Raw genomic sequence first — 24189 nt, 5'->3', positions numbered from 1 at the left:
AAACAGGTTTTACGAGGTTTTTACCTATTTTGAGCAAGGAGCCTTTTTTGAGTCTTTGGATTTTTTTTCTTTTTTAAAGCTCCACGTTGTATAAAACGGTACATTCAAATTATTTCCTCTATCAGTTTATACCGAATTGAAAACTTAAAGTAGCGATCTGTTTGACTGTAGTAGGTAAAAATTAATTTTTTGTAGTTCAAACCTTCAAAATATTCTTCGATATTCGTATTCATTGATTTTAAAATATTTCCTTTAAAGGTCAAATTTTACAATGAATATTTTTAGTGAATAAATGATTAAAATGAATTGGTACGTTACATTTGTCATGCTCAAATTACTACTCTGCACAGGGAATAAGTTTAACACACATCAGTAATATAACCACTGTTATTATTGTCTCTTCCGAGCGATCAAGAAGCTTTGTGATTGTCAGGTGAAAGTTGTGATCTTAAAAGGAAAAAAAAACACATGCGAGATTTGCTCATTGTTTTACATTTGACACTAAATATCTACCCAAGTCTGAAACCCGAAAGCATTAGAGCAAAGTATTTTTGTACCTATTTTAAAAACTACTAAGTAACAAGATCAACCATTATACCATAAACATTAATGGAAACAAAAACTGATTTTAAGTCCGCAGTTCTGAGAAGGGTCCGGAGTCGCACAGATTTTGGGGTGAAGGAGTCGGAGTCGAATGCTCTAAATTTTCATAAGTCGGAGTCTGAGCCAGAGTCGGTTATTTTGTCTCCGACTCCACCCCTATCTATAAAAGTACAATACCCCCCCCCCCCGAAAAAAAAAGAATAATAATAAGTTGTACACAATAAACATGTTTTTAATTGTTTTTGCCTTTTTAACACTGTTATTTCAATGTAAATGAAAAGACTGATTTCTTTAATGCATACAATTTTTCCTGTGACGACCATTTTCTTAGTCTTAGCCATGCTTCCTTCATCGCAAACTCTTTTGTCCCAGATTTGATTTCTTACCGACATTTACTATGCTGCCTCTCTCGTTAACAGCATTCTGCTTTTACCTTAGGTCCTCCTCGCCTCATCCCCGAAGCCTACGAAATGGAGAGGGTGGTTCCAGAAGGGGCCAAAGTCCAGCTACCCTGCCCTGTCCAAGCCGATCCGGACACCGTGTTTTTCGAGTGGTACCGCGGCAAAGAGCCCTTAAACATTTTCCACGAAGATCGCTTCCGAGTCCAGAAAAACGGCGTCCTTAAGATCAAATCTGCCGTCCCCGAGGATTCTGGGCTCTATGTCTGTAGAGCTGTAAACGGGTTCGGGAAATTGGATACGAACGTGACGTTGGTCGTCTTAGGTTAGTACTTTCGATGAACTTCTTTTATGACCAAGGCAAAACGATCCGGAGCATTGGCCAATCTTTGCACAACATTTTTTTTTTTTTTCACTTTAGCTAGCATTAGTTTTGTACCTGGGAGGTAAAGGGCACTATGTCGCAAAAACGAAATTTTTCACGAGATGTGATTAAAGTTTTTTAAATATTTTTTAATAGGAATTGACGTGGTTATTTGTTCACTGTATTGTCATTTATGGGCTTTTTTTTTAAATAAAATATTGCTTATTATGTTCTATATAACATTTTATGATAGCTGTTTTTAAAATTAAAAAACTTTTTAGTTATCATTTAAAAATGAACATTGTGCCCTTTACTTCTCGGAACAAAACTGTAGTTGCATTGTTATAAAAAAGTGTATGTCACATTTCAATATTTTTTAAATAATGTTCCCTCATCCTGTGTAAAATAAAGTCAATTCTTTTTTTTTTTATTCCCATTAAGATATACATTTGATTAAGTGATGAGCAGAAAGTTGTGAATGGCAATTTTTAAGCAGTGTTGCTTACAACACGAATGCGTTTAATGAAGTGAACGCTCTTCCGGGACTGAGCGTGATAGAATTGCTTTACTTTTTCAAAAAGTTTTCACTATATTAGAAAGTAGTTGTAGTTTAATCGATGGAATTAAGCTGTGTTCTTATATGACTTGCAATTTTCTCAATAATGGCTAAATGTCTTCAGAAGAAAAGTTTTCAAAATAATAAAAAATAATAATAATCATGAATATATTTCATTAAATTAAAATGTCGTGTAGCCAATGCTTGAGTGCTGCGAAAGACATTTTTTAAATCTTTGACAAATCCGCACGTATTATGCCAGAATATATATTGTTAATCGTATTTATGTCCACTGACGGACGTATTTTCATAAACTGTTAAATTAAAAAAAATAAAGACTTTCATCTCGCTTTTGTTTTTTAGTTCAAAGTGTCTCTTGAGTCATTAGAGCTCCTGGATTTAAAATGGTCGTATGATCATAAAAAGATATTTTTAATTACACTGTTAAAAACATTTTTGCCACTTTAAACATTTGTAGTACTCCTTAGATATTTTGTAACACCGATCTCAAATATCCAATCAGAATTTTTCTATTACCCAGTTTTTGTGCAGTCATAGGGCTAATATTTTTAATTTTTTAAATATGTTTCAATGCCACGTAATGTTAAAAACACATAATTCACAGCTAAAAGCCTGTCGTGAAGATAATACATGTGGTGTTACATACACAGCTTTGCCGTTACTGCAGTGGCGACATGGTGTTCAGATTCATTTGCGCCCATTTTTGGGATGAAATTGAATTAAAATATTTTTTTTAATATTTTAATGCAGACATAAAAAAATTTATAGGTTTTACTCTCAGGAAAATGATTTATTATACTGTAATAACACTGACTCTGTAATGCATATGTTTGTATTTGAACAGTACAAATAGATTAAGTGATCCTTTGTATTAATTCTTCCATAAATATAGTATGCAGATAGGAAACTTTTATCAGATAGTATTAAGTACTACGCATTCTGTGGGCAAATTATTTTTGACAGAAAATAAAGCCTAAGTCAAAAATGAAAAAAAAAGGATTAACTGCTTGGGCTTTATACAATATTGTCGTTTTATGGTAGAATGGGAGAGCAGTTGCAAGAATAATGAAAAATAATGACCCATAATTCCACCGACACTTTATATAAAATAGGGCTTTTCCAAAAACTTTGTAAAGACTATTGGCGACACTGGAGCTGGAGTTTAATACAAAAACCAGAATTTCCACACATTAGTGATGTAAAACTTAAAGAAGACATCTTGGATCTCCCCAATCCAAGTGAGCAAATACTTAATGATGGACATTTAAGAGGGATGTTCATGATACCAAATACAAAAAGAAATAAACAATCACCAAGTGTTCCATAATTTTTTTTAGTATTAATGATGCTTGTGTGAATATACACATTTCTTTCAAACTTCCATTGTATGTCACAAAAAATCTGTAGGCGACGGAGAATACTGTTTACATATTGAATTCAGCACAACATTTTACGTCAAGATTAATTTCTGAAATCGGACTTTTTTTTTTGTTGACCATTTAAAATGAATTACTAGAGTAAAACTTGAGTCACAAGAAAAAGATCGATTTGCTAGGAGTTTTTTTCTATCGAATGTATAATTAGTAGTGTATTTTTTGTTTCAAACCGTTTTAAAAATGTTCAAATAGAAATATTTTACCGTTTGCAAAGTTTTAAGAGTTTACTTATTAAATTCCTGGGAATTTAAACTTTCATTCCCTTCTATAATTAGAGAATTTTGGAGCATTCCAAACTTTTCAACACATTAACTTTAAAATGGTTATCTTACTGTATAAAAACAGCAGTCTCTCTTGCAGTGTGATAAAATTAGCTGAGGAATACATTTACAAAAATTCTTATTTCTGTTTGGTGGAAATCCATATTAACATATTTTTAGAAGCTAAAAATCCATTAATAAAATATCTCTGGACATAATAATAATTCAATGGAGAAGTATTTCGTGTTGGAAAGTGTGTTTCGCCAAACCAATAAAACCAACTACTAATTATTGTAAGCCTTACTTAGAATCACTTTGCTAAAATAGCAAAAATTATTGCAAGTTACATTTACGTAATTCAAAAGAATTACACTAAGTAATATGTTTCTGCATTTGATTATGGAATTAAAATAGTGCAAGTTCGTGTTTTAGATTTCATTAAAACTATATTCAGCTATAATATATTATTCTTTTTGATGATATATTATTAGTAAAACATATCGTGCTATTAAATGCAAATTTTCTAGCTGAAAGCCTCTGTTTAATTCAGAGTTTTACAAAATAGTACAATTCTCTCTGTCTGGTATAATCGCCTGAAAAATGAAACTTAATCAATGATAGAAGTCTTACGAGAACAATCCAAATGCTCTTTCGCAAAAAAATGAAAGAAATAATTTGTTTAGATTGAGTCCGAAATTATTGCAATAAGTCTTCTGTTTTGAAATACTTACGCATTTGCAATACTTTATGCACTTTAATTCAAATTGACTTCGAATTTTTTAGAAAATAATTATGAAGTTCATTGACTATGATGATTTTCGAATGTGAAACTCTCAATATATGAAAAATGTATAATTTCTAAAGTATTCAATATTACTTTAATGTATTGTCTCTTCATCGAGCTTTTACGAGCAAAGTGATTTTTACTGAATACATATAAAGTAAGTGCGATAAATCTAGCCAACCTAAGGTCAGAGAGTAATATTTCGCTCATTTATAATTCAATTGGCTCCAATTTAAGTACATTCATCATGTGTCTCATAAAAAAATTATTCCACGTGAAAATTTAAGTTTAAATTATGTTTGTCAGCAGTTCAAAAAATAATTGACGAATTGTCCTTATTAGAAACAAGGGTGCCAAATAAGGCCAACTCTGAAAAAAAAAAAAGAAAAAAAAAACGGACTATCACACAAAAAAACTAAAAGATTCTTTGTTTTCCATACAAAAACAAACTAAACCACATTTGATAAACTCAAAACCATAATCAAAAATTCAATATTTACTTCAACGGAAAGTAAAAAAATGTCGCCACATTCGAGGCACTGATAGGTTGTTATTTTCTGGGAGCGGGGAGAGGGGGAGTTTCTGGTCACTCCTGTGCTGCAGCATATGCAGCACTGGATCATAGCACTTCCACCCGACCTTTTGGTGTCCAATAAGGGACACCAGAGTCCTAATAATACCAATCAGGGCCTTATTGGGTTAGTCTACGTTTCTAGGGTTATCACAGGAAAAATGTCAGTACACAGCGACAATTTTCTTCTTGAACACTGTCGGTATATTGCATGTAAACGAATAAAGTTTTCTGGATCAACTAACAACTTTTCGTTTCCTTGTAAACTACGGTGTCACGAAGTAAAAAAACTAACCACAACATAAGATTAAGCAATTTTGACGAACACTTTTGCAGTAACGGTTAATACACTTTTGCCTGTTCATAACAAACTGCTTGTTGATAACGCTGTATCACCAGTCAAGTTTTCTGATGAAGATAAATGTCTTATTTGGTGCACCTACCTTATTTCATACATTGAAACATTTTTTAAAAGTATAGATTTGCGCTTTCTTTTTTTCTTTTTTTTTTTTTAAATTTCAAATGTGAGTTTTATTTCTTTGTAGTTCAAGGAATGAATTTTTTGTAATAGTTACTAATAACACATTCTGAATTCACAACTACAAAAGATCAACATAGTCTTGAAAGTATTATTCGAAACAAATGCATCGTCAATTCAAACATCGGTCATATCACATTAGGGAAGAGTTTTTTTTTTTTTTTTTTTACAAATAAAATAGCTGACAAATAGAATGACTGACAGAAACTCTTTTAGAAAAACGAGCTGATGCGTGCATCACATAACTTCCTTTTACGCCTATTTAATGATAGTAGCGCTTTGGAGTAAGCAAGGAAACACTAAATATTTTCACACCTAGTTTCTTGCGAACCGAAGCAAAAAAACGTTTTACACAGATTTATTTCCCCATTATTGGCAATTTTAATGTGATTCAGTGGTTAACTCTTTAAATATCACCAACATTGGCCGAATTAAAACAAGATTTAAAAATTGAAAAAAAAAAATAATCGCCAAAAATTTTCGCCAAGTTGGTTACAAAACTTGGCGGCCAACAGCTTGGCGATATGTCGCCAAGTGTTTGACAAATTATAACACCACTTGAGTTAGCATTGAAATTAACAATTTTTCCCCCCAAAAAGGTGTAAAAGTCACCCTTAGGAACATCTGAACGCAACCAAAAGGGAAGGTGCACCCCACTAGGAGTCTACGTACCAAATTTCAACTTTCTAGGACATACCGTTTTTGACTTATGCGAGATACATGCGTACATACACACTTACACACATACGCACATACATACGTACTTACGGACGTCACGAGAAAACTCGTAATTAATTCGGGGATCGTCAAAATTGATATTTTGGGTGTCTGTCCATTCCTAGGCATACATCCACGTGTGGTCGGGTCAAAGAAAAAATTCAACATTCATTCGGGGGTAAGCAAAATGGAAATTAAGGCCGATTTTTGAATGAAAATTTTTTCGCGAATACAATGCTTAATTTTTTGTAATAGGAAGTAAAACTCATGCGATAAGCATTTTTTTCAAACGCAAAAGCAAATTTTTGCGAGATATGTGTGTTCAGGGAAGGATGTGCCGTGATTAGTTTTACTATAGTGTCAGTGTGATGTATTTTATTTATCAAATAATAGTTACTTGCATTGTTTTGTGCCTGAGTTCCCAACATCTTCACTCAGGTTACTTACAACAAGAAGCTCAAAATTTTATCCATTAGTACAGTTCTTTTAATTTGCTAAAACGCTTTTGTGAACTATATTTTCGATTTTTGCTATTAAAACGTTGGTTTGCTAATAATTTATTGCATTTTAAACGTTGCTTACAGAAATGCAATAAGAGTTTAAAATATATTTTCCCCTTAAGAAGGGTAATTTTTTCATTCATATTTAAGAACGAAAAATATTTAATTAGAAGCAGAAAGAAATTAAATCGCATTAGTACACATTAACCTGAAAGTGTAATTGATTTTAAATTGCGTATTACTATTTTTCATTTAACCAAAACAAAAGTAATTCACATATTATTATTACTACATATTTTGCTTTTTTATGAAGAAGCCTTTCTCCTGAAGGGTGTACAACAATTCAACAGCATTTTTTTTTTTTTTTTTGAGTAATTATATCAATTTTAGTTTACGGTTTATGAGCAAGCAAAAGTTTCATCACAAGTCTCTTTTTTGTTTCCTTAATAACTTGCAGTATTAAATTAATCATTTTCTGTCAAACATTTAGTCAAGTTTTAAGTTTTGTCAAGTTTCTGTCAAAGTTTTAAGTTAATTTAAAACTCAAATAATTAAAGAAGAAATTAAAATACAGAAATATCGTCATTCCGTCACGATGCAAAAAATAACATGATAATTGATAAATAAAACAATGAAAATAATTTTGTCTGTGTCGATTTTCATACTTAAAATGTTAATTATGAAATCAAAATAAAAAGAGTGTCAGTTTTAATGAAAATAATTTCACTGTAATCACATAAATTTTGCTTTTCATCAAAAATGTCATTCCTTTCCACGTGGAATCTCCCTTAATTAGAAATCGGACACTGACGAATTCAAACCGGAGCAGAAATAAACTCTAGCAGGAAGGACGTTTTGAAAAGTACAAAATTAGTTTACGACTTTATTCAGTTTTTAAAACAAGAAAATTTATTATTTTTTCGTTGAAGTTTTCTTTTAAAATCATTCTATAAAATTGTTGGCTGAATTATGTTTTAAAAAACAAATGGAAAGTTTCTTGTTCACTACTTTTACCAACAAACGCTTCTCCATTAACATATAAATGAGATTTGGGGGGGAGGGGCAGAGGGGCGAAAGAGATTCCTTTTCTGACAGTACATGAAAGGAAAAACATTTAGAAGCTTTACATTTTAAGTTTTGTTACGCAAGTCTACAAGATGTTAACTTGTAGTACTTGATGTATACAATATGTCAATAACAAATATTTGTGCGTTTCAAACGCAACTTAAAAAAATAAAAAAAAAAATAAATAAAAAAAAAAAAAGCTTCTTTTACTCTAACATAAAAAGAAAAACATTGAAAATTGAAACTTTTTTTTTTCCAGCCGACACTGATGCGAGCAAGCATGACTCGGGAGATGGGAGCTTTCGAAATCATATGTCGGACGAATATGAAAGAGGTATGTCTTTTTGGTATTTATAATTCGAAATTGCAGGTCTGGAAATTGCTGGTCCCGGAAAATATGGGTGCCGAATATTTCGGAAAATTAGACATTTTTAGGGATACGCTGCTTAAACTCATTGGAAACCCGATCATTGTGATCACTACTTGTACTCGCCCCTTGAATAGCGTTTTCTGATAACTATTTTTGAACATTTGTATTTATTACACAAAATTACTGCAGGTGATCATGTCATATTGCAATCCCAGTGTTTCGAAACTGGAATAGTCATTTACTAACAGAGAGAGAGAGAGAGAAGATGCTCCGAACTTAGCAAAAATTAACAATTTATCCTTAAATAAATCTAGCTCAAACGAATAAAAACAAACCACACTGTCTAAAAGTGTAGAATATGCTGACACATGTTGAGAGGTAGCATATTAAAACTTAGGCATGAAAATCAAAACATTTCATCCCAATAAACGATCTAAATGCCCAATAAAATCATTTCCTCTTTGAAACCACTTCACTTTAATAAAAACCACAGATATTTTGTGTCAATGTTAACGCTGCAGAAAAATAGCATTTCAGCTATTTCAGGAAACAATAACATTAAAGAAAATAAAAATCTCAGCTATTTTCTGGGTTTTTTTAGCGCTGAAAAATATGTCTTTACTTTTATGTATTTTTGAGCTAAAGAGATTCGAATTTCTCCCGAAGTTTCAATTGTTTTAAGAAATATTTTTAAAATACCTGGATGAAAATTTACTCTTATGTACACGTTTTACGTCAAAAAAATTTTCGAATCAAGTTTGTCCGGCACAAATTTGCATTTTAGCTCAAGTAGTTTCGCTATGTGAACTAAATCTTACCGTATGCGCCATTATGAGTCAATGTTATCATTTATTGCTGTTCAAAATTGGGCGAAAAATTGTTTTAAAATCAGAAACTGGAATGTAGGATGGATGTGTACGGAGCTGAGATCTTTCGAGCATAAGCAGTTTGTTTGAATTAAATTATTCCCCCAAACCTTATTAGGAGACAAACGACGAACCGACAAACATACATTTCCCCATTTTGAATCCCCTATTTTATCTTTTAATATTTATTCAAATACTTTATTTATTTTGACTTTTTCAAAGCTATATAGCTATATACTGAGGGTTTTTTTTTTACATTTCTATGGGAAAGTGGCTAAAAAAATGTCACTTTTGGATTTTAGAAAATTAGAAGAAAAAAAAGCATTCCGATCTAAGAAATTTTCACCTTAATACAAATCCACTTAGTTACTTTTAGAGTCAAAAAAATCATTCTTTCAATCCTACGAAACTGAATGGGAACGCAGCTGCACTCTTTTAGTATTTGCAAACCCAGCAATACTGGGGTATCTATCTAAAATTTAAGAGATATTTTGATACTGCTGATAAGTGGCTAACCTTTTGTTCACATCGATCGAATGGGAAAAAATAGCCATCAAAGTTAAGCGCACTCTGTGCTACCCAACTTCAATCAATTGTTACAAAAATAAACTGGATTTGCTACATATAAATTGACTGCATCAGCAGCATCAGAGACAAAAATAATAAAAAGCTTTATACTTTGGAGAAATATCTAAGTGTCGTAAGAGAGAACCATTACACTGCTAAAAAAGTTTTTTTTAGATAAATATTCATTCAACTTGTAGTTTTTGTGTTTTCTGGCAGCAAGAATACATATTATATTTAGTAGAACCTCGATTATCCTCGAAGCTGCTTTTACTGAAACCTTCTTTGACTGATGTCGGTTTCCTTGAATTTTATTTTTTAGTAAGTAAACAATATATAGGTTACCGGAGGTAACTTTTTTTTTCAGTAGAAACCAAATTTGCCTTCCTATCACTTCTCCTTCTCCCCTCTTAAAGCCCATCAATAAATTTCTTGAAGACAATAAATAATTTTAGTTTTAAAATGCTGTTAAATTTGACAGCGTTCGAATGTGAACGTAAAGTAAAGCTGTATTAAGTAATTTTTTTCTTCATTACGTATTCATGCTTAAAATCAAAGAAAAACAATAAAGTAAACTGCATTATTGATAGTTTAGTAACAGTTAAAGTTTGCTATATTTTGTCTTATTAATTCTGCACTGCAATTTCTGGATTATGTGACATTTATTGAACATTCTGTTTTAATAATTTTAGTAATATAATCAAACACGTCCCGTTTTAAAGTTATTTGTGCTTGTTTAAATACAGAACTAACACTCCAACGGTCTCCTGACAGCCATTTGTACTATCCCTAATTCTTCTGAAAAGTTCGATTTATAGAAAACTATATATAGGGTTTTGCAAAATTAATGGTCCATAAGGGATGATTGATAGACCTTGCCAAAACAAACAACCCTGAGCAATTTGTGGGGTCAAAAAGCAAATGGTGGGCCAAGAAAGGGTGCTTGCTTCACAAAAATAGAAACGACAATAAAGACTAAGAACAATATTATGATGACAAAGAACCTTTATTTGTAACAAATGCTCAAATGAGCAACCACCAAAATACAGGCTTCACATCAGCGATGCCTTGAATACTACACAGGTTGGAATATTTTTGGTATATCATGAACGTCTGTAGATGGAGTGCTAATTCATGCGACGAGGTCTCCCGGTGACGACAGGTTTATCTCTACTCAATTTGTCGTCCTCGTGGTCCATGGTCGACCAATGTCTTGTCTTTTGAAGCGAAATGTACCTTTCTCCGAGATTTGCCAGTATGAAAGGAGAAATGTTTTCCGATCAGGTATCGTCCTGTTCGGAAAACACATCTGGTAAAGTCTTTCTAGCGTTGCCGTGTGCACGCCAGAATATGAAGAGCATATCTGCCTTCTTCGAATTCGAATAGTACGGCATCTATGAAAAGGAATAGTGTACGAATATTGGGCTTTGTAAAAGATGGATGATTTTTCCGTTTCAGAAACAGTGGCCTCTCGCAGTCCAACGTTTGCACTCCTAACCTACATTCTATAGTGATTTTTTTTTTTTGTTTTGTTTTTGCAAGATCTATCAACCCCTTATAGTATGACACATTAGTTTTGCAAATATCATATATATATATATATATATATATATATATATATATATATATATATATATATATATATATATATATATATATATATATATATATATATATATAAAATTTATTTATTTATTTATGTGTGTATATATATATATATATATATATATATATATATATATATATATCATTCATTACACTATTTCTCTGAAATTATTTCGTCATGTTAGAAAAAAAGTCATAAGATGAATTTTTGCAGCACTGTACGTAGTGTACAAGCACACATGTGTGATATACCCACATTTTTACGTAAATAAGATTATTTCACATTCGCAAATAAAGGGGGAAATAGCGCAACAGCAGTTCAATTACTCACTAAATTTCCCTCTATTTACTCCCACTAAGACTTAATTTCCAAGCACCCATTCTTCAAATTCCTACCAAAGTTGAGCGTAAATGTTGTCTATCAATTGTTTACAACTTTTATTTGATGAATTTGAAGAATCTGTAGTATGAACGCATTTTGAATTGTAAACACCAAGCTCAAATTGAAAGCCATAAAAACAAGCATTTTAATTAAACACAAAACATAATACGTATTGCGTACGTTTTAAATTAGCCATACTTCTAATTACACATGTTCTATTGGTACGAAATTGTTACTTTCCCTTCGTTTCTGAAATTTATTCGAAGTATAATACTTAGTAAGTAGATAAGTAGATCAGTGGCGCAGTGAAGGTTCGGGTTTTGGGGGTGAAAATGCCCCCAGAGAGCATTGGTTTTAACATAAATGCAAATTCTAATACAGTAGTTTATGCATACGAAAGGGCTATTTTGATCAAAAAAAACCCCTTCAAAAAGTATTTTCGATCAAAAAACCCCTTCAGAAGGTATTTTTTAATAAAAAAAACCCCTCCAGAAAGCATTTTTGATCAAAAAAATCCCCTCCAGAAGGTATTTTTGGTTTAAAACAAAACCCTTCAGAAGGTATTTTTGATTTAAAAAAAAACCATCCAGAAGGTATTTCTGGCTGCGCTAGTGAAGTAGTTAGGTAAACGGTTATAGATAAATAGAGATAATATACAGCTTGTCCCCACTTTACCTGAACATTGAAGGCTAGATCCCATTAAAAAAATGAGTAGTTATTTTTTAGTTAAGCAATCGAAGTTGCTTTTTATTCCATATTTCAGTGCTCCGATCCATATTCATAATAAAGCGTTGGGCATTTTGTAGCAACCTAGTAATACGTAGGGGAAAATATCGCCTGTGAGCTAAAAGTAGTTAGATTTGAAAAGGTAAATAAATGGAATCATTTTACTGCTACATTTTTTTTAAATTTATTTACTTTATAGTTTTCTTCACTCTTGTTGTTAATTTTCAATTTTTGCAGACGTATTTATGACTTTTTTTGTGTGTGTATGTGTGTTTAGTTTTCTTATTTTTAGCCACATTCAAATCAGTAAGCTAACAGGAGAATGAGAGAAACAAAAGAAAAGATGATAAAATGTGAAAAAGGTAAAAAAGTTAAAGGGTTATGAAAAACGAAAGGAAAAAACTAGGAAAAAGCCAAATATATGAAAATTATTCTTATTGAAAGGTCACTGGATTTAGTTAATATTATTGTTTTTTGTTTATGCAAAACTAAAAGCTCTTGTGCTTGTCAATACAACTCACCTAAAGCACTATACTTTAGCAATACGAAAAATTATAAAAAGACTACAACAATGCTAATTTGTATGCGTCATTTTTTGTTTTAAAATTACATAAGTGCTTTTTCTATTCCTAGAAAGACCTTATTTGACCAATGTCACCAAAACCAGCAATGGCAGACTTCATCGACCAGTGGGAGGATCTGTTCGTCTTTTCTGCAAAGCAGCCGGTAATCCCGAACCCCAAGTCACTTGGTTGAAGAATGGCCAAACATTACTCAACACTTCATTATCACCCGGATCAAAAAGATCCCGATGGAGCTTATACATTCGCAATCTTCAAGAATCAGACAGAGGAAATTTCACATGTGTTGCTTATAATATTTATGGTCATAGCAATTATACTGTCCTCATAGATGTGATTCCAGGTACGATGTGTTTTCAGCACTTTATAATAATTTCTAAGTGAAAGATAGAAAGATTCAATCTTTCATTTCAAAAGTTAAAGGTAAAAATTAAGTGGCTTAAATATTAAGGACTTGAAGTGCCTTAAATACTCACTTAAATAAAAAGAGGATATACTTATTATAAAAAAACGAAGTTTTTACAAAAGATGCATTAAATGATAATACATGTTTGAAAATAATTTTTTAATAATGTATAACTGATTATAGAAATATGTGCTTTTGAGCATTTACTGAAAGCATTAATTGAAGGAATTAACTAAAGATGCATTACGCATTGATTAAAATGCATTCCAATTTGGATCAGGTAAGGTTTTAGAACTTTGTCAAACTGTTATTTTTTATTACATTGATAGTCCCTTAAGTTTATCTTGATTCTTAGCTGAATATTCACTTCGCATATAAACATTATTTTTAGTCAATATGGTAAGTATAATTTGATCTGCTTTTGTCCGATGTCTTTTGTCTACCATATAATTAAGTTTTTTTTTTTTTTTTTTTGAGCAATCACGATTTCTTATTGTTCTCACTTGACTGTTTTGATGTCCTCTGATTTTATTTTCCCCCTCCTCCCTCTGCAACACCACCGTCGGCCGGCCGCCTCACGACGCTGCTCCTCTAGCGAAAACCGTCTCCAGGTTGCGTCACTTGCCTACACACACGCATACAAACACGCACCTACACACACTTACGCACACGCATACATACACGCACCTACACACACATACGCACACACATACATGCACACTAACAAACACATACACACACAACTACCCACACATAAACATACCCCCCCACCACACACATAAAACACACATGCCTACACACACATACACATACCCCCCACACCACAAACAAACATACCCCCCCTCACACACACACACAAACACGCACGCCTACATACATACACACTCATGATCGCGAAAAACATAATTTGAATTCAAGATGTCAAAGTTCAAATTAATTTTTTTTGTATTTTCTTTGAATTTGCTGATTGGTAATTATGCACTTCAATTTATTTTAATTCAATAAGTGGATGGAAAGAGGGGGAATTCTTATGCAAGCACATCAGCCTATAACCGTTATCAGCAAAGTAAACTAGATTTCCTCACCCTTACTTAAACAAATGGACCTGCATAAGTCTCAGCACATCGGAAGTCATTCCATCAGAGCAAGACTAGATTTTGATAGCTTTAGACAGCTTGACTAATTCTCGTGTTTATTACCATAGCTTGACTATTTCTGGTATTTTCTTTGATACTAACAACTGATAACAGCTTGTAGATTCTATTGTTTTTTTTTAATTAGTTTGGTCTCCTTGACTATTTCTCTTGTGCCTTTTATGTTTTCTGATAAGCTTTCTTGATAAGTCTCCAATAATTTTAAGTATAAATTATACGCTGAATCTAAAATGCGTTTATAATTTTCAAGTACTATCTCCGAAAGCTTGGCTACTTCTTGCACGCTCATTTTTTGCTCATTTCGAATATTGAAAAAAAAAAAAAAAAAACAACCCATAAATGCAAGTTGATTACTGACTATATTAAGGAAAATGAAAAGCGAAAGGTAAGCCTGTTTTTATAACTTTTACTAGAAAATTGTTGTGCTGACAGTGATGAATTCGCTAATGATCGAAATATTTTTTAATGTTTTTTTTTTTCATTTTATTTATTTGTTTTGTAGCTACATAAAGAGGTTTTTTCCTCTTTTGAAATTTCTAAAATATCGGCATTGACTAGGATTACTCTTTGCAGCATTCGCTATAAAAAGCTAAAAAAGCAATGTACATAAAAAAAAACCTCAATGGCTCAAATTCGAGGAAAATTTAATGTTTTCTTGTATTTTATGCTCTATTAAAATTTAAACTAACGTTATTTTAATACATTGAAAATAAATCACTGTGAGTTTTATCGAACCAACCTGTATGTATTTTCATTAATATTGCAGGCAGAACATATTTCAAAACTGTTTTCTTATATAATAAAAGTAATTGCAAAAAAAAAAAAAAAGTATAGCTATTTCTGAAAATCTGACAAACAACGGCAAAAGCTGAAAGTTAGTGAACAAGAACATCGTACAAAAAGACAAAATTTGAAAAAATTTTGATAACAATGTAAAATTCAAAAATATTTGGTATCCAACTGATGCATTTCATGGATGCGGTATATCATACTGTGCAAAACTTTGTAGTGTTTATGAAAGAACTATTGACGCTCCAACTTCCTTTTGTAAAAAAACTTTATCATCAGAAATACAGTTGTTCTGACACATTCAAAATCACACTGAATATATTTTTCAGCTAACCGTAATTATATATCCGTCACGTTGTAAATATATTTAAAACTTTATTCCCAGTAAATATATATATATATATATATATTATATATATATATATATATATATATATATATATATATATATATATATATATATATATATATATTATGCTTAAACACCGACCTAGCACCATGTGTGTAATTTACAAATACATTTAAATCTCGATTATGAAATGACTTCCATTTGTAAAGTTTTTAAAGGGAACTTTTATGCTTAGGGCCTCGCAAGAAACCAGAAATTAGAGGAATTCATCCTGTCAATATAACAGTAGAAGAAGGTGGAGCAGCAGTATTTCAATGTAGATTTAAAAGCGAAATTCGTCCTCACGTCCAGGTAAGAATTCACTCAATTTTAAAATCATCTGTTAAATTATACTAATACGCATCATGCATTTTTTTTCCAATGGTTTAATTTTTTGTTTCTCACAAATAAGGTATGTTTCATTTACACTGAAACTTTAGCTGGCAAAACCTTCTATTAGTTTGGTAATTGCTATATTAATAGAGCAGAATTCAACTACTTCATACAGCTAATTGCAAGAGGTTGACTTAAAGTTTCCCGCACGTGACGCATGTGAATGAGTTTAATTTTAAATCACCAATTTACTCAATAAAAACATAATGAAGTCAGGAACATCTTTGTGCAAATGTAAAGATTAAAAAATGTACTTACTCCTGTTTAATTAAAATATTGAGATTTGTAACAAAATGTTGATGAAATTTTTAGAGTCGAACTGTCCCGCGCGTGACGGTCGTGATGAAGTTTTAAGACTGATCGCTATTTAATGTGACCTAAGAACAGCTGTCTCTTAGCTCGGTTACGGCAGTTTCAGACTGAGGATTGCTGAAGAGCGTGAAAATGCTGTACTATCTGGTCGTTGTAGACGGACTGTCGCACAATGAGGCGAAAACGGCAAAAAGCGCTTTAAAATGTTTTTAGACCTCTCTCGTTTGTTTGTTCACACAGACATGTAATTAACGAGTTTTTTTAATTTGTTTGGGGTCAGGGTCCAAAGTTCGCAGGTTTGCGCAGCTAATTCTTTTTCAGGGTCTTTCTACAGACCGTTTATGACTAATTAATATTAATTTTAAAGAGTACATAAGAGTACTTTTTTTTTCTAGAGTGTTTTGAAAAAAAAAAAAGAAAAAAACCTTGAATTCTCTAGTTTTCGGTGTTGATCAAAACCGATTTTCGGATTGAATATTTGATTATTCATTTTTTTTTTCGTCATATTACTGTCGTTGGACACGAGAGAAGTTAAGAGCCAGTTTTTATAATAGCCAGGCAGGTCAGATACATGCTATTTTTGATTTCGCTAAAAACTTTAGTGGTTTCTTCGATTGATTTTAGAAGACACATATTTTTTCTTTTCTTCCAAAAAAATTTTTTGTGACCCACAAAGATTCCAAAAGTTGGTCCCGACTTAGGGTTTTTCTCAAATCGACATTTTGTTTTTATTCAATTATTTCTGCCATTGAGCATCAGCAAAAATAATCTTTGTGATTTAAACACAATATTTAATAGCTCAAATGTGATACACTATAGTAAATTTTATGGTTGACCTTCAGTGGACCCTGGCAGGGGTGGCTAAACTGTGCTGAAGAAAGTGAAAATGTGTCATGTTTGAGGCCTCCTGGCTCCATGCACTGAGGTTCAACCATAGTTTTTGCGAGCAATTTGTATAATAATATATATAAACTATTAAATAGGCTCATTAAATGCATGGTCAATGCTCACTGCAGCGAAAAAATAGCAGTTTTGACATCAAAATATGAAAAAAAAAATCTACTTTTTAGAGTCTTGTATCTCAGTGCACTGATGGTCAGTATAGAACTTTATGCCTGCATTTCAAACTAGAGTGCATGTGTTTTCACAAGTGACAGAACTATGGGAAATGGTTCTGCAGGTTCACAAAATACACTTCAAGATGAGGAAATTGCATACGAGTTAAGGACGGTTAGTTGTACTCAAGTTATATGCTTTGTCTTGCATTTTTTTATTGTCCCACTAGTCAGTTGGCAACCATACCCTTGTTTCATAATGCCATAATATTGCTTTTAGGATAAGTAATAAAATATGACTTAGTAATTGTTTGCTATCACGGTAGTTTAGTGCAGAGAAAATAATTTTTGTCACTATGATGTACAGCCTAAAATGGAAGAAAATAAGTCATTATCAAACGAAAAAAAGCTATCTTAATTAAAATATTTAAAAATATACCTAAAACACCTTCAAAAAAGTGTTACAAATAACTTACGTTTTTTTTCCCCACTTTGCTTCCAGTTATAACATTATAAAGTATGCGAGTAAGTGTTTTTTTTTTCTTTTTCCGACAAAGTTTGGCGACTCTTGAAAGGCTGTACACAAGTCAGTCACAAAATTTACGATAAATTTCAATTTAGGTACTAAATATCATAATGTCAACACAAGAACTTTTTTGGCTGATGCTCAATACACAGAAATAATCGAATTTTAAATAACGCTGATTTGGAAAAACCTCTACGACGCGTCGTGCTCTACTTTACGAATTTTTACAGGTACCCAAAAACTTTTTTGGAGGAAAAGAAAAAATACGTGTCTTCTAAAATCCTTAAAAGAATCCACCATAAAAATGTGAGCAAAATCAAAAATGGTGTACATCTGAACACCCCATTTCTGCCCGGTTCTTATAAAAACTGACTCTTAAATATACTCGCTTTTAATAAGAAAAAAATTATAGACTGCTAAAAAGCAATTTTTTAAATTCCTGCACTCATGGTTCTTCACCATCTAAAGGCTCCCTTCCGCTTTGTAGTGGACGAAGGGCACTAAAAATCCAGTTCTGATTGGATAAGAGGTAGGCCTGTGCAAATTTATTAATTCTCCAATAGTTGAATACAGAAGAAAAAAAAAATTTTTAAGCGCTTTTTGCCGTTTTCACCCCACTGTGTGTCGTGCAATATGCTTGCATCTGCGCTGTAGCGTTTTGACCTCTCGTATAACAAACAACAAAGGAATACATAGTCTTTAACAGACGTTTAATGTAGCCAATACTTACAGCTGTTTTACAGTATTACATATTGCAAGATGTTTTAAACTCCGAGAGCTCATCGTCTGGTGACGCTCTCAGTTCATCGCTACGCAATCTTTCTCCTCTCTTGACCTCCTTAATTTCTCTTTTGGCGGGGTCCGTTAGATGGGGGGAATTTGCTTATGTTTACAGCAAACAGACGGTGCTGACACACTTCGCAAAATTATGTTCTTTCTCCCGTCTAGGATTTTAAATTGCGATGACAGCGGATTGAAAATTGTTCGCTGTAGTGTCACAGACATCATCTCATACCAACCGGAGAATTTTTATGAGCACAACAAATGTCTAGTTTTGGATGGAATTAAGATATTACGAAAACAACATGACTGACTTTTTCGCAGAAAAAGGGAGGCTATGACCCGTATTTATGGGGCTCTAGAACTATTCAGCTTCCATTCTGGTGATATATACATAACATCCACGCAATATGTCCCTACCCCCACACGGCGAGTGCAGTGTGGGAAATAATTTCTAGTTGGGCCCCACATATGGATTTGAAACAGAAAACAACAGGATTAATCACATTCGTACAACGCACAGTGTGCAGAGGGGAAATATTTAAAAGCGTTAACAGCAGAAAAATTCCTTCGCGCCGAAAATGAGCGAAGGAACTTTTATTGTTATTTCTTATGGATAAAAATTAACTTATCTGTGGTAGTGGCAAAATTGAAAAAACGTTATTATACAAAAATTGGTTGACTTTCCTCAAACAAGTACAGTCATTCAGAGTATCTCTGAGCCAATCCGGATAACTTTGTGCCACCTCCTAATTTTTTAGTTTATTTCACTTAGAAAAAACTACAAGTCAGTGATTCATTCTTGCTGACGAGGTCATAAATTAAGACTTCTGCTCTGTATGATTTTAAAATCCACTAGAAATTAAAAATTATGAAGTGGCGCAAATTTATCCGGACTGGCTCACGGATACCCCTCGAACTTGACAGACACCCGATAGAAGTAACAATTTTATATTACAAGGAAACATTTTATTTTTTTTAATTGCTTTTGAATAGCATAGATTGTGTTTATCATTTATATATTTACATAAAATTATATATATATATGTCACTGTGCTTCATCTTTGTTCTTAAAAAGAGATTATATCGTTTTCGTACACATACTAATTGCCTAACAGCTCAGTCTGACCAAAAATCACAGTGATTCAATCGGCAGAGCATTAAGCTTCGAACCCATTGGACCCCGAATCGAGTCCCGGTCAAGACGTTTTAGGCATATTCACAACAAAACTATATATTTTAATAAAAAAACATTAGATTATTTAAAGAGAACACTGAACAATACTCGAAATGCGTTGGTTATACACACGTGTTTCAACGGATGCTCTGTTAAATAATACAGTACACGCAAACACAGACAACGAGAAAGAAAGAATCGAGCGCATGTGCGACTTTTCATCACACAAATCAACAATATTACTTCTGTCACATAAAATTTTGCCGTTCATAACTTCAACGCCCTCGGATTAAAAAGTGTTACTTCAATACTTTTTTTTTAATATTTAAAATAAATATGACATAATTAATACTTTTTTTTTTTTTTAGTGGCTAAAACAAGCCGATCCATCCGAAGCTGAAATGGATAGCCATAAAATCATAAAAATCCATGGTGAATATTTCAGAATTTTAAAGTCATCGGAAATTCTGGAACGATCAGATGGATCATTCATAAATAAGCTCAATATCTCAGGAGCTTCTAAGAAAGATGCTGGAAAATACATCTGTTTAGGAGCTAACGAGATGGGCTACAGTTCCCGGAGTGCCTTTCTGACCATCAGAGGAAGTAAGCATTTATAACCATGCTCCTTTCGTATCTACATATATTTATTACGTGCAAACAAACGAGTTCCAAACATCGGACATCGCGATGATGAACTTGCTAACAAGAAGGGCTGACTTTCAAATGTACAGCGGTTAAAGTGTATGGTAGGGTGGTTCAAAAAATCTTTTTTTTTTTCAGCTAGAGTCCAGGACACCTCCCTCCCCTTTTTAGAATTACTATTAGTACGTTAAAAGTTTTAGCTTCTTATTCAAATTTTAAGAGGGTGCTCAATGTCCCCTTAGTTTAACATTAGCCGTAGCATAGAAAAATGCCACAAATTGAGAAACATTTAATTTCCCCAGCTGTTTTGATATTTTTCTTTTGTAAACAATTATTTTATTGCAATGTATATGCATATTACTAGTATTTATTATAATATGTAGCAATGTTTTTTTTTAGTTCAATATATTTTTTGAACCCCCTCCCTATAATTATGAAGTTTGAGGGAGGGAGTTGAGCACCCTCTTTCAGTTGAAATAGGAAGCTAAAATTCTTCCAGTATATTAATATCCACAAGTCTAAAAATATTGAGGGGTGTCCCGTTATCTAGGAGAAACTTTTTTTACATGTATTTTTGAACCGCTCTAGTGTATAGTTACTCTGAAAGCCCTAGCATTGTATTCCGCAAGGCTGTGGAGTCCGATAGAAAATGGCAGACTCCGGCTCCAACTCTGACTCAAGAAAATTCAGACCATTCGACTCCGTCTACGACACCGACTTCTTTACCGCAAAATCAGTTCGACTGCGACTGTGACTACAACTCCGCAAGCGCTGACAGAGTTGCGGGATTTGAGGGAAAGTGGCCGACTCTGACTCTTGGAATTTTTAACCATCGACTCCGCAGCCCTGCTATTTTGTGCAAAATAACTTCTCTAAAAAAGTGTCTCATTAAGTTATGGAGTCTTTCATTGTGATTGATATGTTGTAGTTTTTACGTTTGTGTATCAAAAAAGGCAAACGCTTGTTTTGATCAATGTGCCAATTAAGTAGTCTGCTGTGGACATGCAAAGGGCAATAATTGCAAGTTTTTTTTTATTTATTATTATTTATATTTTTTTTAATTTGCATTTTTGTCATATAATTTACGTTAGTTTTATTGTACAATAACAACGCAAAACGTATAACCCTGCTTATTTATTTTTCCACTGAGAAAAAGAACGCGAAAAAAAAGTGCAATTGCAACCGTTTTCTATTGTTAGTATTGAATCTAAAACACGTTTCTTCAAATATTTCGAAAACACATTTCTGAGTTTACTGTCGTTTTTCTACCAATAGCAGCCTAAATGGAAAAAAAAAATGTCGCACTCTTTAACTTTCAGTCTACAAAACTCTGAAAATTAATCGATTTTATTGGAAGAAGTACATTTTTTTTACTATGATGCAAAAAGCATGTTTTGCCCGCAGGTAGTTTAATTAAAAGTTTTTAAAAAATCTAGAAGATTTTTTTCTTTTTAAAAATTAGATCTAATATTTCTATATTGCTCATTATTTTTTTTTTATTCCTGTAGCTTCTGAGACTTATGTAGCTGACGTAGAAGGCATCAGCAATGAAAATGATTCAGTTCAATTCAGTCCACTCTTCATTACCATACCCATAATCGTCAGCATACTCATCACTTTATTAGCTGCAGTCGGACTTCATTACCGCCAAAAGAAACGACCTGATAGGTCAAGTTTGCACGCCATGTACGATGGTAAATCTGAAAAGGCCATTGTAGCTCCACAACCCGTCTATCCCACAAACGAACTATCAAAACGAATGAGTCCCAAATTTCATCAAGCTTTGGATTCATCCGATGGCACTTGGTCACATGTGCAAAGCTCTTTAGTCATAGATCCTGGTCAGCCAGACTCTTTTTCAGAATGCGATTCATCTTTTGTGTTTTTGGGAGATCTAAACGTTTATCCTGACGTTGTTTACAAAGATAAAGGGCACATTCTCAATTTATATTCTCCTAATATTCCATCTCATGATAAAGTATTATGTCTGGATCGGGTTTGAGCTAATAACAGTTGTATACTGCTTTCACAGAAAGACTATTGTAAAGAAAAAAATGCGCCATTCGGTGACGTCAATTCCTTGTTTGGCTTGGATAAGAACAATTTGGTGCCAAGCAGACGGCGAATTTGCATACTATTCGTTTAGTTTTATTTTCATTTCAGAAAAAATCCCCAAAAGTAGCCATTAATGGTAAACCTTCTGATAACCTGTTTGTATACATCTGGTCTATCTTTTCCGTGAACGCAGTATAGGTAAAAAGCACACTGATAACTCTAAAGCGAATGTAAGGAACGTGATTGCTGGATACGAAGATAAATTCTTTGATTGACTCGAATGAATGTTAAGTAACTAACAAGTCAGGATAATCGCACATTGTCCCATATGCTGTTCCTTCTCCCCTTGTTAACCACTGCGCGTTTTTCCCTACTGTAACTTGTTTTTATGATTCAGTTGCATTTGGAAAGTGGAAGCAACAAAGGAGTGTATAATTAAGCCCGTATGCTTCAGGATCTTCACAACTGCTGAAAAACCGCACAAAATCATTTATGAATGAAAATGAAACTTTGGAATATATAACATCAAACTTTCGAGAAATGGCACTTAATTGGAGTTTTTGACAGCATAATTTTAAAATACCAAGAAAATTATTTTATGTAAAATTGGAATTTTTAGAAACTGAATGAATCATATTTGTTAAAAATCGTACATTAAAGATGTATGTAAAAAATTATGCAAAAAATAAAATATCTTTTCATGAATAATTTCTTCCTTTGAAGAAGTTTTGTTCATTTTCGGATATTTTCTTAGGAAAATATTTTCTTTTTAAATATTAAAAAATACATAAAATATTTTCTTTTTTTTTTTGGAAGTTATTACAGGTATAACTGCAAATATTTATGTAATTAAAATTAGTAGCTGCGAGAATCTCAATTTCAACGTGCTGAAACAGATACTTTTTTGAAGTTCAAACTCTCTCTATGAAACAAAGTTTCAGTTTTCCAATCCAAATCATAAACCAGAATTCATTGCATAAAAATGCACTAGTGATGAGAAATGAAGGTAAATCAATCGCTAACTGTTACTGTCATATGAATGTTATTATGATCTCAGCAACTTAAAGGGCACTAAAAAAGATACCCTCCCCCTCCCCATTCAAACTGTTGAACTATGTCCAATTTGAATGTTATCGCCTTTCAAGTACAGAAAGCTAACAGTAAATACTAGTAAAATCAAGTCATTAAATTTTATTTAATAAATATACCCCCCTTCCCCCCTCTTTTTGTCGAAACTAATTCTTTTATTTGAAAATGTGCATAGAAAAGTGTTTTACAAACTCGTTAAGAGTTACTAATCAAAAACAATTTGTTCCGTGCCAGCGTAATAAACTCGGATTGCATATTATTTGCAGTTTTAGTTTTCTTTTTCTTCGCACCACCACTAAGGGCAACATATCTAAGGTGGCCGCTTGTTGTGCTTAATTCATAACTTTCCTATACAATTTCATATCAGTTACTGTCTCCTCGTGAAAACAAATAATCGCATTTTCAAATTTAAAGGGTCTAAGGACCCTTAAATTTCTAAATTTTCGACTTTCCGGAAAAAATATATGTTATACATAATTTAATTCTGAACAGTTTGATACCTTATTTATTACC

General features: G+C 32.5%; 1 protein-coding gene across 1 annotated transcript in view; it reads left to right on the top strand.

Annotated features, from left to right (window-relative positions):
* Nucleotides 1–23263, top strand: part of LOC129219187 (fibroblast growth factor receptor-like 1) — an 89634-nt gene extending 66371 nt beyond the window's left edge. The window contains exons 3-8 of the mRNA XM_054853508.1: nt 1042–1326; nt 8073–8147; nt 12960–13250; nt 15841–15956; nt 20256–20493; nt 22041–23263. Of these exons, the coding sequence (XP_054709483.1) occupies nt 1042–1326; nt 8073–8147; nt 12960–13250; nt 15841–15956; nt 20256–20493; nt 22041–22534 (1499 nt within the window). The 3' untranslated portion in view covers nt 22535–23263. The remainder of the gene's footprint in view (nt 1–1041; nt 1327–8072; nt 8148–12959; nt 13251–15840; nt 15957–20255; nt 20494–22040) is intronic.
* Nucleotides 23264–24189: the final 926 nt, after the last annotated feature.

Source organism: Uloborus diversus, chromosome 3 (genome assembly GCF_026930045.1).
Source record: "Uloborus diversus isolate 005 chromosome 3, Udiv.v.3.1, whole genome shotgun sequence".
Taxonomy (NCBI): Eukaryota; Metazoa; Arthropoda; class Arachnida; order Araneae; family Uloboridae; genus Uloborus; species Uloborus diversus.
The sequence above is the reverse complement of the archived record's forward strand: the minus strand, read 5'-3'. Positions and strand labels throughout refer to the sequence as shown.